The sequence below is a fragment of the Mauremys reevesii genome, linkage group 4 (genome assembly GCF_016161935.1).
Source record: "Mauremys reevesii isolate NIE-2019 linkage group 4, ASM1616193v1, whole genome shotgun sequence".
NCBI classification, from domain to species: domain Eukaryota; kingdom Metazoa; phylum Chordata; order Testudines; family Geoemydidae; genus Mauremys; species Mauremys reevesii.
In genome coordinates this window covers 124,852,321-124,864,491 of record NC_052626.1, presented here as the reverse complement: position 1 = coordinate 124,864,491, position 12,171 = coordinate 124,852,321, and the positions used below count along the sequence as shown (strand labels likewise).

Here is a 12,171-nt window from a genome sequence, read left to right as displayed (position 1 = left end):
GGTGCTGAGCACCCTTATTGCCATTGACGTTAGCAGGAGCTGAGAGCTCTCGGTATGTTGTAGGGGATATGCAGTAGTGTGCAGGGGTGGGCTCGGAGGGCCAGGTTTTAGGTGCTTTTGCAAATCCCACTAGGTGCCTCTTTGCATCATTAGGCACCTAAATACCTTTAAAAAACCCAGCCTTTAGTCCTACATGGTGCTGAGCGCTGGGCTGATACGTGCTCCAAGGGGAAAAAACAGCTGAAAACTGGCTTCAGGTGGAAACAGGAGCTCTATGGAGTTTCAACAGGAGATACCTCAGATTCCCTCCAAACCAAGCCCTACCTCACTCGAAAGGCCTGAGAGTCCCAGACAAGCTTTTCCATTTACCCCACTGAGCTTAAACTCTGAAAGCAGGAGAATGTCCCCTTCATTGTGTGTGAAATTCTCCCCTGTGCAGCACAAGGCTAGATCACAGCAATCCTCATGGGCCCTCTGCACAGGGCAGGCAGGGAAGGTCCCTCCTGGTTGGGAACCTTTTGCACAGCAGGAGTCAGAAACTCCTTTATTTGTAGCAGATGAGTTCAACGGAACAGTGGAGACCTGGGGCTCAGAACAAGTGAGATCAGGCCTGTACTGAGCAGCGTGTGAACACACCCCTCTCCCCAGTCTTGCTCTTACCTTCTTTTTCTTTAGATTCATCTTCGTGTTCTATTTTAAAAGTAGAAAGGACAATTTGATCAGAGATAGGCCATGCAGGCGGACACATTCCCTAATGAATGCCCTGAGGAATTCCTAGCATTCTTCACAAAGGCTGGGTCTGCACAGCTGGCATGTTGGTATTGAATGATCACAGCTGAGACAGCTCTGGACAATTTTTACACCATAAGGGGCAGATTCTGATATCAGTCATGCCAGTGTTGCTTGGGAATGGGCATAATGAAACCTGCAGAGCCAAGCTGGATTTTCAGCAGCATAACGGAGACCAGAATTTGGCTTTAAGCCCATGTACCGCCAATGGACCCTGGTCGTCGGCAGGCAGAATCAAACCTGGGACCTCAGGAGCTTAGTAAATGAGCCTCTGCTACATAAGCTAAAAGCCAGCTCGCCCTTAGCTAAGGCTGTAGAGCAAACTCATTAATATCTCTTTCCCCCTCCCCCGCTCTCTCCCACCCGTTGGTGCCACTTGATGGGACAGAACACCCCACTGAAGAGGTGTGTGGGTTACACCTGGAAATTAACAGGCTGAGGAAAGATACAGACCTCTCCAACAGCAGAAGGATGCCAGCTCCTAGCTGTGTTGTTTCTCTTTATTTACATGATTTTGTTAATATTTCAGGGCTGATGGGGTGCTCTGTGCTGTACACCACTCAGAAGATGATAGTGAGTCTAAAGACAGTGGACTGTTCCCAGCACTGAATTGTGTTGTTTGTGATCTTAACTCCAACATGCTTCCAAGGGCTTGGGAAACAGGGAGAGGGAAGAGTTACCCCCGAGGGCTGCTCTTGGATCCAGTCCCTGCAGAGCTACAGAGCTCCTCCACTCCTGTGCAAGTTTAACCCACTGGTCAGTCTGTTACGTGCCCACACTGTGCTGAGCTGCAGAGAACAGGAGGCAGTTTATAGTCCCCAGCTAGGGAGCCTGGCTCTTGAGCTCAGGCTGTAGCAATTCAAGCTTTTAGCTCTGGTGGGCCCCGGTTCAACCCCCAGTGTCATCCAAGATGGCAGACATCACACAAACCAATGGGCCTGGAGAGGGTCAGGAGTAATTGGAGACATGACTCTGTCCACTACAGGCCAGTCTGCAGAGTCAGCTGGAGAGTAGTAGTAGTAGGAGTTTGCTGCAGCTTGCAAAGGGTTGACTCTGCATATTACCTCTCACCCCTGTAGAAAAGGGCAGCTCAGAGAGGCATGGAGCCTCAGGGAGTGTCTTTAATGCACAGATTCTGCCAGGGCTCTTTGTGGAGCAGTGCAGCTGAGAATTGACAGGTGGGAGTGTGACTTGGTCATGAGGCCTGCAGAGGGGAGCAAGACCTTCTCCATTTGGGTGTAGGTATGGCTCCATTTTCCCTAGTGCGATGACTGGGCAGTGGGGCATTACATGACTTATGAAGAGAGGCTGAGGGAACTGGGATTGTTTAGTCTGCAGAAGAGAAGAGTGAGGGGGGATTTGATAGCTGCTTTCAACTACCTGAAAGGGGGTTCCAAAGAGGATGGATCTAGACTGTTCTCAGTGGTAGCAGATGACAGAACAAGGAGTAATTGTCTCAAGTTGCAATGGAGGAGGTTTAGGTTGGATATTAGGAAACACTGTTTCACTAGGAGGGTGGTGAAGCACTGGAATGGGTTACCCAGGTGGTGGAATCTCCTTCCTTAGAGGTTTCTAAGGTCAGGCTTGACAAAGCCCTGGCTGGGATGATTTAATTGAGAATTGGTCCTGCTTTGAGTGGGGGGTTGGACTAGATGACCTCCTGAGGTCCCTTCCAAACCTGATATTCTATGATCCTGCTTACAGGCAAAATTCTCCACTTGGCTCTCAACTCCAATATTCTGCACATTCTAGACAAAGTTCTGCAAAGTACCAACAACCCCATGGAAGGAAACTCCTGGTGCCTTCATGATGGGAACCGAGAGCACTAAGCACCTCGCAGGATCGGCCCCAGATCTACCTTTGGCATCAGCATACCAGGAACTGCACCCCTGAGGGAGAGTGACCCCTTTGCGGAGCTGAGAGGAGGTATGGGTCCTTAGTCCAGCTATAGCTTGAGTTAATGACATGCAATCTTAAGCATCCCTGAGTTTTTGCAGCTCAGCTGTGCAATCCAACCCAGCGATTAGGCAGCCCACTGAAATGCATGAACAGGCTGGGCAGAGGGAGATCTCTCCTAGAGATTCAGCCACCTACCTTCTGCTGGGGTTTCCACAGCCTCTTCTACCTCCTCTACGTGCTCTTCTTGGTCTGTGGAACAACATGCAAGGTGAGGGTTGCAACTCAGGCTGATAAAAGTACATGTCACAGTGAGCCAGCCATAGGGGTATCCAAGGGAGAAAGGCAATGTGGCCATGGAATGGAGACAGGTAATGGTTTGGTTTGCATAAAATGGGAATTCACCTGAATCTTCACTCCAAACTCAACTGACCTCGATTATTATTGATGCTTTGAGGGGGGGAGTTTCCCCCTCATTTCCACGTGACTCTGCCCTGCCATGTTCCCAGCATGACTAGAAGGGGAAGGGGCCAAATGCCATCAGAGGCTGCTCTCATGGCATTTCCAAGGGTCTGGCAGTGCCACACGGGGACATCCAAGTCAAGGTCCATCACTCTCCCCAGCAACAAGGGACGCAACATGCTTAGTCCCGGAGAAGGGCGGGCAGGGATGGGGTGATTTTCATTGTTCTCTTGAATCACCTCCAGGCAACAGAAGTGGCCCTGGTGGGTGCCCGAGGGAACAGCCTTTAGTCAGTCCTCCTCTTATCCTATCACATGCTCTGTTGATACCACTGGCGTATCCGAGCACCTCCTTCCACCAGAGGAAGCGTTGTTACAAACAGAGTGCTTTGTGGGAGAGAGAGAGGAAACGCTGGTAGGCGGCTGGGGCTCTAAGAAGGGATTTAAAGGACTGGTGCTACCTGGGGGAGAGAAAGAGGAATAAAAAGAAGGAACCACACAATGGGCGAGTTTGGCGCATGGATGGAAGTTAGAAATACAAGGATGCACTATGGATTCAGATATGATCTTAGGGCAGAAAGGGGGAGCACGGAGGAAGATACAACAAGCAACACCAATAGGCAATGGGAATAAGAAAGAGGTCACACTCCATCCTGTAGATGGATCAGATAGAGCATGTATGTATGTACGGACAACAGATCACAGATATTGCATATGCAGAATGTTGGCAAGCAGTGGGGAAGGGAAAGAAGAAGAAATATTTTACTACCATTTTCCTCCTCTATCCATTCTTCTTCTTCTTCAAGGTGGAAAGTGGCAACAGTGAAAGGAATAAGCGGAAAAGGTTAGTCAGGTATCATAAAGCTGTGGCATCTAGCTAGAGCGTCCACTGGTATTTTATTGATCTCTACTTTCCCATCTATGTCTTACAGCTTTCCTGGTGTTTACCAGAGTCTGCTGTGCAGGTGTTGCCCAGGCGTTAATAAAGCTGTAGAAAATTAAGGCTTTTCTTCACCAATATCCAGCAGACATTACAAATATTCTCACTCACACACACAGACACACCAGGGAAGGCTGCAAAGCTGCTAGATGCATAACTCTTCAGCTTCCAGTCCTCATACTGAAAAGGGGGTTGGACTAGATGACCTCCTAAGGTCCCTTCCAACCCTGAGATTCTATGAACGCAGCAAGCTCAGGCTGAACTGTCACTCACATAAGTCAGTTGAGACGCCAGCTTCCAGTCAATTATCACATTCTTATCGCAGACAGGCTGGAGCTGCAAACGTTTTCAATCCTGAATTCTCCCCATGCTCAGATCCAAGGATTTAGTTGAGGCCCGTCTCCAATTATCCTCGCTAATGAAGCGAATGCCAAATAAACTCAGGGTGAAATTCACCCCTGTGCAGAGGACTGGAATGAGGCCTACGTGCTTCTGAAGTCGCACATTCGCCCTGTGGGTTGTGTCAGTCCTCTGGACAGGGTGAATTTCTCCCTAATTGAACATCAGCTGAAGAAAAATTTGTTTAAAAATTGGAAGGAACTTCCCAGGATCTTTTTATACTGTACAATATTCGCACGGCTCTGCCCATCTGCAGCCATGCCATGCCAAACCATTCCAAGCAAAAAAGGAAACAAAGTAGCTAAATAAGCCAGTAGCAACCACCCCGTGCCCTCTTGTCCCTTCCATACAACAGGGAAAAACCTACCTTCTTCAATACACTCCTCTGCAGGAAGGGGGAAGAGAGAGAGAGAGAGAGAGAGAGAGAGCAGGTTATTGAGGTTACATGGATCGTCTTAACGCTTCAGTCTGTCCTGATGTGCAGAAAGATGCTTCTCTTCCTCTTACCTTCCTGTTCCCTGCAAAGCCAAAGGAGAAACCGCTGGGTTAGAGCATTGGCTGCAGAGCGGCACATTTCTCCCAGTGGCTGGTCCCAGGAAGGGGGGAGGGGAGGGGCTGATCAGAATTTTTCAACAAGTTGTATTTTCATTGAAAAATGCTCATTTGTCCAAACAAACTGTTCTCAAAACAGCATCTGTTTCAGCATTTTCCAACTTGGGGGAAGCGGCGGGGGTGGGGGTGGGAAGAGTGTTTTGTGTTGACATTCACTAAAGGAAAATTTCTGGTTCAAAATAAATGTGCATTTAAAAATTTAAGATAATTAGACTGAATAAAAGTCAAAAAGGTCAAAATCCTAACAAAATGGTTCAAAATTCAGACAATTTGATTGATCTGAATTTTTCGGTGTTTTTGACTCAAACATTTGAGATTTTTTTTATTTTTCATCCCAATTTGGAATTGGGCAAGTTTTTGGATTCTCAAAAATATTTGCAAGATGGGACAGCCCGTTTCCAATGCAGCTTTATGGGGGTGGGAAGGAGGAGGAGTTCAGAGAGCCCTCCATGGCCAGTTTACACTATTGTGTTATGCATTTCTACAAGCTGCGTTTGTCCCTCTCATTACATGACAGCAGAGATGGGACCATGCTGGAAGGTTTTTGTCTGGATCTGGGTCCCAACTTTCCTGGTCTGGAGGTGTTTGGATCTCAGGGCTTGGGTCATCCCCACCAGTGGGATCGGAGGGTTGGTAAAGAGAAACAAAAAAAAATAAAAAACCACTTAATCATGGTTCTCATTTATGGGAACGAAGGATGGTTTTGTGGCCTGCAGTTCTGAGATCTAATGGCGAAAAGTGCTGTCTAAAGACTAGAGGGCATTGTTGTTACTACTAATAAAAACTTGAATTATTCCCACAGCTCCAGACAGGGCTGGGTAACAATGAGAGTGGATGACTCTCTATGGGACTTGATGCAGCTGCACCAGAATTGCGATGGCAGCCACAGAGCGAGCTGCTTGCTGTACCTCTGCATGAAAAGGACTGGCCGTGGGCAGGAAGATTTTAAAGCACAGTACTTACTCTTCATATTCCTCGATGATTTCTTCGACGTCCGACATTTTCAGTTGACTAGCAGGAAAATCAAATTAGAGAGAGTGTTAAAAGCTACAACAACCACCACAGCAGCACAGTCAATCCTTCATTCTTTGACATGGGGATATTGCCAGCAGATTGAGGGATGTGATCATTCTGCTCTATTCGACATTGGTGAGGCCTCATCTGGAGAACTGTGTCCAGTTTTGGGCCCCACACTACAAGAAGGATGTGGAAAAATTGAAGGGAGTCCAGGGGAGGGCAACAAAAATGATTAGGGGGCTGGAGCACATGACTTATGAGGAGAGGCTGAGGGAACTGAGATTGTTTAGTCTGCAGAAGAGAAGAATGAGGGGGGATTTGATAGCTGCTTTCAACTACCTGAAAGGGGGTTCCAAAGAGGATGGATCTAGACTGTTCTCAGTGGTACCAGATGACAGAACAAGGAGTAATGGTCTCAAGTTGCAGTGGGGGAGGTTTAGGTTGGATATTAGGAAAAACTTTTTAACTAGGAGGGTGGTGAAGCACTGGAATGGGTTACCTAGGGAGGTGGTGGAATCTCCTTCCTTAGAGGTTTTTAAGGTCAGGCTTGACAAAGCCCTGGCTGGGATGATTTAGTTGGGGATTGGTCCTGCTTTGAGCAGGGGGTTGGACTAGATGACCTCCTGAGGTCCCTTCCAACCCTGATATTCTATGATTCTATATGGGAATAGGATTTCTGTGTCCATCTGGGATGAACTCTGGGCAGCCCCATGGCCCATAATTTCCCACATGGTCACTGATTTTGAGTGCCCAACTTGAGACACGTTTGGACTGATTGTCAGCCATGCTGAGCACCCTCTAATAGCTGTACTCTCCACGTCTGAAAATCAGGCCAAGGAGATGGCATCCAGAAATCCAGGCACCCAAAATCAGGGGCCATGTCTGAAAATTCAGTTGCTTTGCAAGATATTTACAGCAACTCACCAACAACCAGAGAAACCTGAACGGTCTGACCCACATATTTGTTTAGACTAGGAATTTTCATTTTGATTCACTTGTGTCTTGTGTCACACTCCCATTACCTCCTCCCTTTTCCTCTGAGCAGCAGGCAGATGAGGCCCTGCACAAAAAGCTCATTGCATACAGATCAGAACCCTCCTCAGATTCCCCACACCTGGTGCATAGCTACCATGCTGATGGGTGCCCTAGAAAGGCATGGAGACACTGAAGTATCGAGCTGGAGATGGATTAGATGTCATGCGATGCAGGTCATTTGTGGGTGTGAATAAATCCCTTTGTCTCCCTGGCTTTTATATTAACACTCATTTGTCATTTTGGATTTTTTGCTTTTCCACTCACACCATAAGCTAAATGCTGAGCTGCAGCGTAGCGGTGGGAGTGCACAATAGTTGCATTAAGCCACATCTTTCCTTCCCCAATCCTAGGGCCCCCTGGGGCGGTTCTGGCCACCAGGGATCCCTGGGGCACCACTTTCTCCCAGCCATGCCTTCCAAGCTGGTGGCTAGCAGCAGAATGGCTAAGGAGCCACCTGAAGATTCCCTCTACGTACCTACTGCAGTTACACAGGGAGAATCCTTCCTTCTGTGGCCAGTGAAGCTGGGTCTGGGGCAGCTTTGAATGACTCAGCTGCATCAAGACTCAGCAGGGCCATGGCAGCCAAAGCAAAATGGCCTCTTGTGTCATGGCAGGAAGTCCTAGGGAGAGACTGGGGAGTCAGGGGGATGCCACTTCTGACCCAATGGAAACCCTTTCCAGGTCCCATCTTTTGTGGTGGCCAGACCTTCATTTGTAAATTCCCTGTCGCTGCAGTGTCAGTGGAGCAGGGATGGTAATTTGGCTGAGAGGGAATAGCTCATTTCTGAGAGGATCTGTGCTCGTCACAAACAGGTAGGAATGTCTATAATTATCTCACAAAGAAAGGGGAAATTAAGCACCCCAGTGCTGAGCCGGCATCTAATAATGGCGTCTTGGCTGAGATAACCCTTCCTGAGCCCCCCTGTTACTCCCCCCGTGGCTCAGCAACATAGTTCTCCTTAAATAGGAAGCAAGAGCTTAGGAACATCATCAGTCAGCACTGATAACTCTGAGCTCCCAGCCCAGCCCCGGGTACATTGCAACCTCTCCGCCCAGAGATGATCTAAGAGAGAGTTATGTTGGGTGGGAAGTGCAGGGGAGGAGAATAAACCCAGGAAACAGCCTATTTTGCTCCTCAGTTGTTCTTAGCATTAAGGGCTGGTCTCTCACACCTAGCCACCATTTTTCCTTCTGCCGCATTGGACACATGCCATGGGACTGGCTTTTCCTCAGAGAAATCAGCCACTTTCCCCTGGCCACTCAGGAAGGCAGAGAGGCTAACACTGTAACTCTTGCCTTGAATCTCAGAGCTGCGTGTTAGCTCCTCTGACATGTCGTTTATCCTGGGTCCCAATCCCTTCTCTGGGGCCTAGTAAGAGTCACCACAACTCAAGTGTCCTGTAATCTTAAACCCGCCACCATGGAAAGAAAATGACGTGAAACCTCATTACTAACTCGCTTGCTGGCTTTCCAAATGCTGCCAGCCTCCAGCAGCCCTGTCAAGGAGAGGAAGGTCTCTGCACTCAGTACTGTCTGCGCTCGGCTATCCCAGCGAGCGGGTAGCACTGGGAACTGGAGTCAAGCCTCCTGGGTTCTATTCCTGGCTCTGCTGCTGACCTGCTGCGTGATCCTGGGGAAGTCACTTAGGTTATGTCTACAGCGCAAAGAAAAACAGACAGACAGCAGAGACTCTCAGAGCTCAGGTCCATTGGCTCGAGCTGCAGGGCTAAAAATAGTCATGTTGACTTTTGGGCTTGGACCCCAGCTCCGAGACCCTCTTCCCCTTGCTGGGTTTCACAGCCTGAGCTCCAGCCAGAACAGGGATGTTTACACTGCTCTTTTTAGCCCTGCAGCCCGAGCCCCAGTCAGTTGACCCTGGTTCTGAGCCTCACTGCTGTGAGTTTTACTTTGCAGTGTAGACGTACCCCTAGGCCATGATCCTCCAAGGTTTTTAGGCTCATAATTCCCATTGAAATCCATGGACCTTCTCTGCCCCATTTTCCCCTCTGTAAAATGGAGACAACAATACCCATCCTTGTGAGGTGCTTTCAGTTCTTCAGACGAAAGGGCAGATACAAATTATTTCCATTGGAGTCCTATGCATCTTAGAAGTGTCTCCTCAATTCTATCTACTCTCTCTGTATATGGTCTAGGTACCACTGGACAGTGTCCAAAGTCCTCAAAGAAACAGCATAAGGAAACACCTAGGAAAAGGAGCTGGGGAAGTGGCCTTAAATCTGAAGTGGTGATGTTCAAACTGCTAACATAAGATTCACCAGCAAGGCTAACTCAGCAGCGATGGTAACAAAGCCTGTTAGGAAGGCAGCTTGAAATACGTTCTCAGCAGTTATTGCATTGCCCGTTGATTGCATTGGACACTAGGCTCTGTCTGCAGCATTCTGAACACGGACCTAGGAGGCTGGAAAGTTAGTGGGTTTCCACATGTCCATTTGAACGCTTTTCACTCTGAGTTTCCTGTTCAAATAAACATCAAAGTGAATCTCTGCTCAAGCCATCCCTTTTGTTTGGTTCCCACCTGGCGCCGTTGAGCAAGCCTTGCCTAAACACCATGCCCTGAGTCTTGTCTGACTCGCAGGCTTTCAGCTCACTGACACATTCCTGAACCCCAGAGAAACTTGCCAACTCTGGCCAGCAGCTCAGCTTTGTCCCAGATCCCCACAATAGATGAAACTCTCCTACCAAAACCCAGGTTTCAGGCACTTCTACGAATAACTCTCATGTGTTAAACCACCTGTTCAGCAAATCAGCTCTGCTGTACAATGGCCGCCTTTTCCAATGTTGTGTAACAGCTGGTCCCAGCTCCATCTTTTCAGTATTTATTACGCAGGCCGGGTATAAGAGGCTAACTTAAGGAACTTTGCTGCCTGAATCCAGAAACATTACTGATAGAGGAAGACCTACTACATCCTATAGTCCAGCACAGGCTTGGTCTCAGGATAACAGTACATCTTCCAGGGCTTGGTTCATCCTAGCTTTAAGCCTTTTAAGTGATAAGTCTTCCAGCATTTCCTTTGGAAGTTAGTTTGATTGCCAATGCTGACAGCCTTGCTGTCACCTCAGTCTCTGTGCCACTATTACTATTTAGACTGTTCCATAATCTTATTCCAGATGCTAATAGATCTGACCACTAGGAAGTTTTTCCATGCTAAAAGTTCATTTTTTAAACTCCTTCCATTACTCCTAGTTCCCTCTTGAGCCACCATAATTCCTGACCCTTCCTGGTGCCTGTGTCCTTTGCATACTTCTAGACAGTTCTCATGCCCTCATCATGTAGCCAAAAATCTACCTAAACATTCATCAAGCCATTCCACATGATCCGCTGTCACAGACAGAGTTCGGCAAAAATATGAATGTGTGTGAATAAATTTAAGTGACCTCTCTCCAGCTTCAGTCACTTCCCACAAGAGCCCAACAAATCACATTAGCTGAGACCACAATATTTAAAGTAGCTATTGACAAATATTTGAGAAAAGAAAATTTTGGAATATTTGTGCCAGAAACTTGATTTCAAGAGTTATCTACATCCAGGCAGTGCCCAGAAACACCACGCACTCTGCGCCTCCAGCAAAGGTAGCTCAAATTGCCAGTATCAAACCGTGAATGAGCAACACACCAGTAAGTGTGTTTGCACAGAATTTTTAAATTAACTGATTTTGAGCTACCAAAATAAATAAATCCAGGAAATCTGTGGACAATTCACAAAGAGCTAAATTTATTATTTGCTGCAAATAATCCCCTAGTTTTAATTGCGGATTAAATGGTCCAAACAACCTTTTTCTAAAATAGCCACTCTAGGAATTCTTTGGGGGGGGGGGGGGAGGAAGTTCTCCGGCCTGTGTTATACAGGAAGTCAGACTAAATGATCACAATGGTCCCTTCTGGCTTTGGAATCTATGAATCCTTCTTGATTTTTTCTTTTAACATGCCTGTTAACACTGGGTTAGAACTATGTTATCTAAGTACCAAATCACTGTTTTACTTCAAGTCCTAGAAATGAATGGCTAGGTGTATTTCCAAATGTTTAGCTCTGCAGTGTTTATACAAAGAACAATGCAAAAATCAATAGCCATTATGTAGTTTCATTTGCTACTTGTAGTGATGCATTCTGAACTCAGTAGCACAAACATCCTGCACCCTCACTGTGCTTTCTGTCTGCCAATGAGGGACTTGGGAACATAACAGTGTCTTAGGTTTCTATAGCACTTCTCACCTCCCAAAGCAATTTACATACACAATGGGTGTAAGTTGCTTATTACTCACCCCAGCGTAAATCAGGAGTAACCCTGCTGGGCCTGATTCCCCCTCTTTGCCCATCCCAGTGTAAACCAGGAGAACTCTATTAAAGTTAATGGAGTTGTGCCAGTGAAAAACTGGTGCGAAGAAACTCATGCTATATCCAGAGGAATCCCTTCACCAGAGAAATGCGGTCATCTCTGGAGTGGATAACAACTGGGAGGGGGCCAATTTTGACCAAGGAAGTTGGGGCAGACCTGTTCTGTCTCTGGAGCATTAATACCTAGGTCTAGCAAACAGGCAGGTGGTCGGTCACTCGGGTCCCATCTGAAAAGGGAGTCAACTCCATGGAAGTCCCTAAGCCTGGCAAGCTGTGCCCTGAGGCAGTTTCCTTACCTCTCGCCCAGGGAAAAGGTGAGGGCCCTCGCAGCCAAGTGGAAGCTGGCACACTGTCTGAGAAAGGCAGTTGGGAAGAGTGAGGCTTTAACAGGACTCCAAAGCCCACCCCCAGGCCAGACGCCTGATTGGAGGAATGCGAGCGTGGCAGGGTTTGGAATGCGAACACTTGCTTGCTATTTCAGCAGCGTGGGTCACAGCCCCTTGTTCAACTCTTCCCACCCCCCCACCCCCCATGAGCCCATATAAGCCCAAGCTGTTGTATGGCCTCAGAGAATTGCTATTTTAAACCCGCAGGGCTGAGATAGACAAGTCCCCAAGGGGCTGACACAAGCCAGCCAGCTGTCACTTTCAAGTGGCCAGAACTCCGAT

General features: G+C 47.7%; 1 protein-coding gene across 6 annotated transcripts in view; it reads right to left on the bottom strand.

Moving 5' to 3' along the window:
• TNNT2 (troponin T2, cardiac type) overlaps window positions 1-11,925 on the bottom strand; it is a 33,191-nt gene extending 21,266 nt beyond the window's left edge. For 5 of the 6 annotated variants that reach the window (XM_039537688.1, XM_039537687.1, XM_039537690.1 and 2 more), the window contains exons 1-6: window positions 11,800-11,925; window positions 6,061-6,108; window positions 4,993-5,003; window positions 4,853-4,870; window positions 2,884-2,937; window positions 661-690 (exon numbers count right to left, since the gene is read on the bottom strand). In XM_039537688.1, coding sequence (XP_039393622.1) covers window positions 661-690; window positions 2,884-2,937; window positions 4,853-4,870; window positions 4,993-5,003; window positions 6,061-6,098 — 151 coding nt within the window. In that variant the 5' untranslated portion in view covers window positions 6,099-6,108; window positions 11,800-11,925. Of the gene's footprint in view, window positions 1-660; window positions 691-2,883; window positions 2,938-3,915; window positions 3,946-4,852; window positions 4,871-4,992; window positions 5,004-6,060; window positions 6,109-11,799 lie in introns of those variants that run through there. The other variant, XM_039537692.1, reaches the window with a different exon arrangement.
• Between the last annotated feature and the right edge of the window lie 246 nt (window positions 11,926-12,171).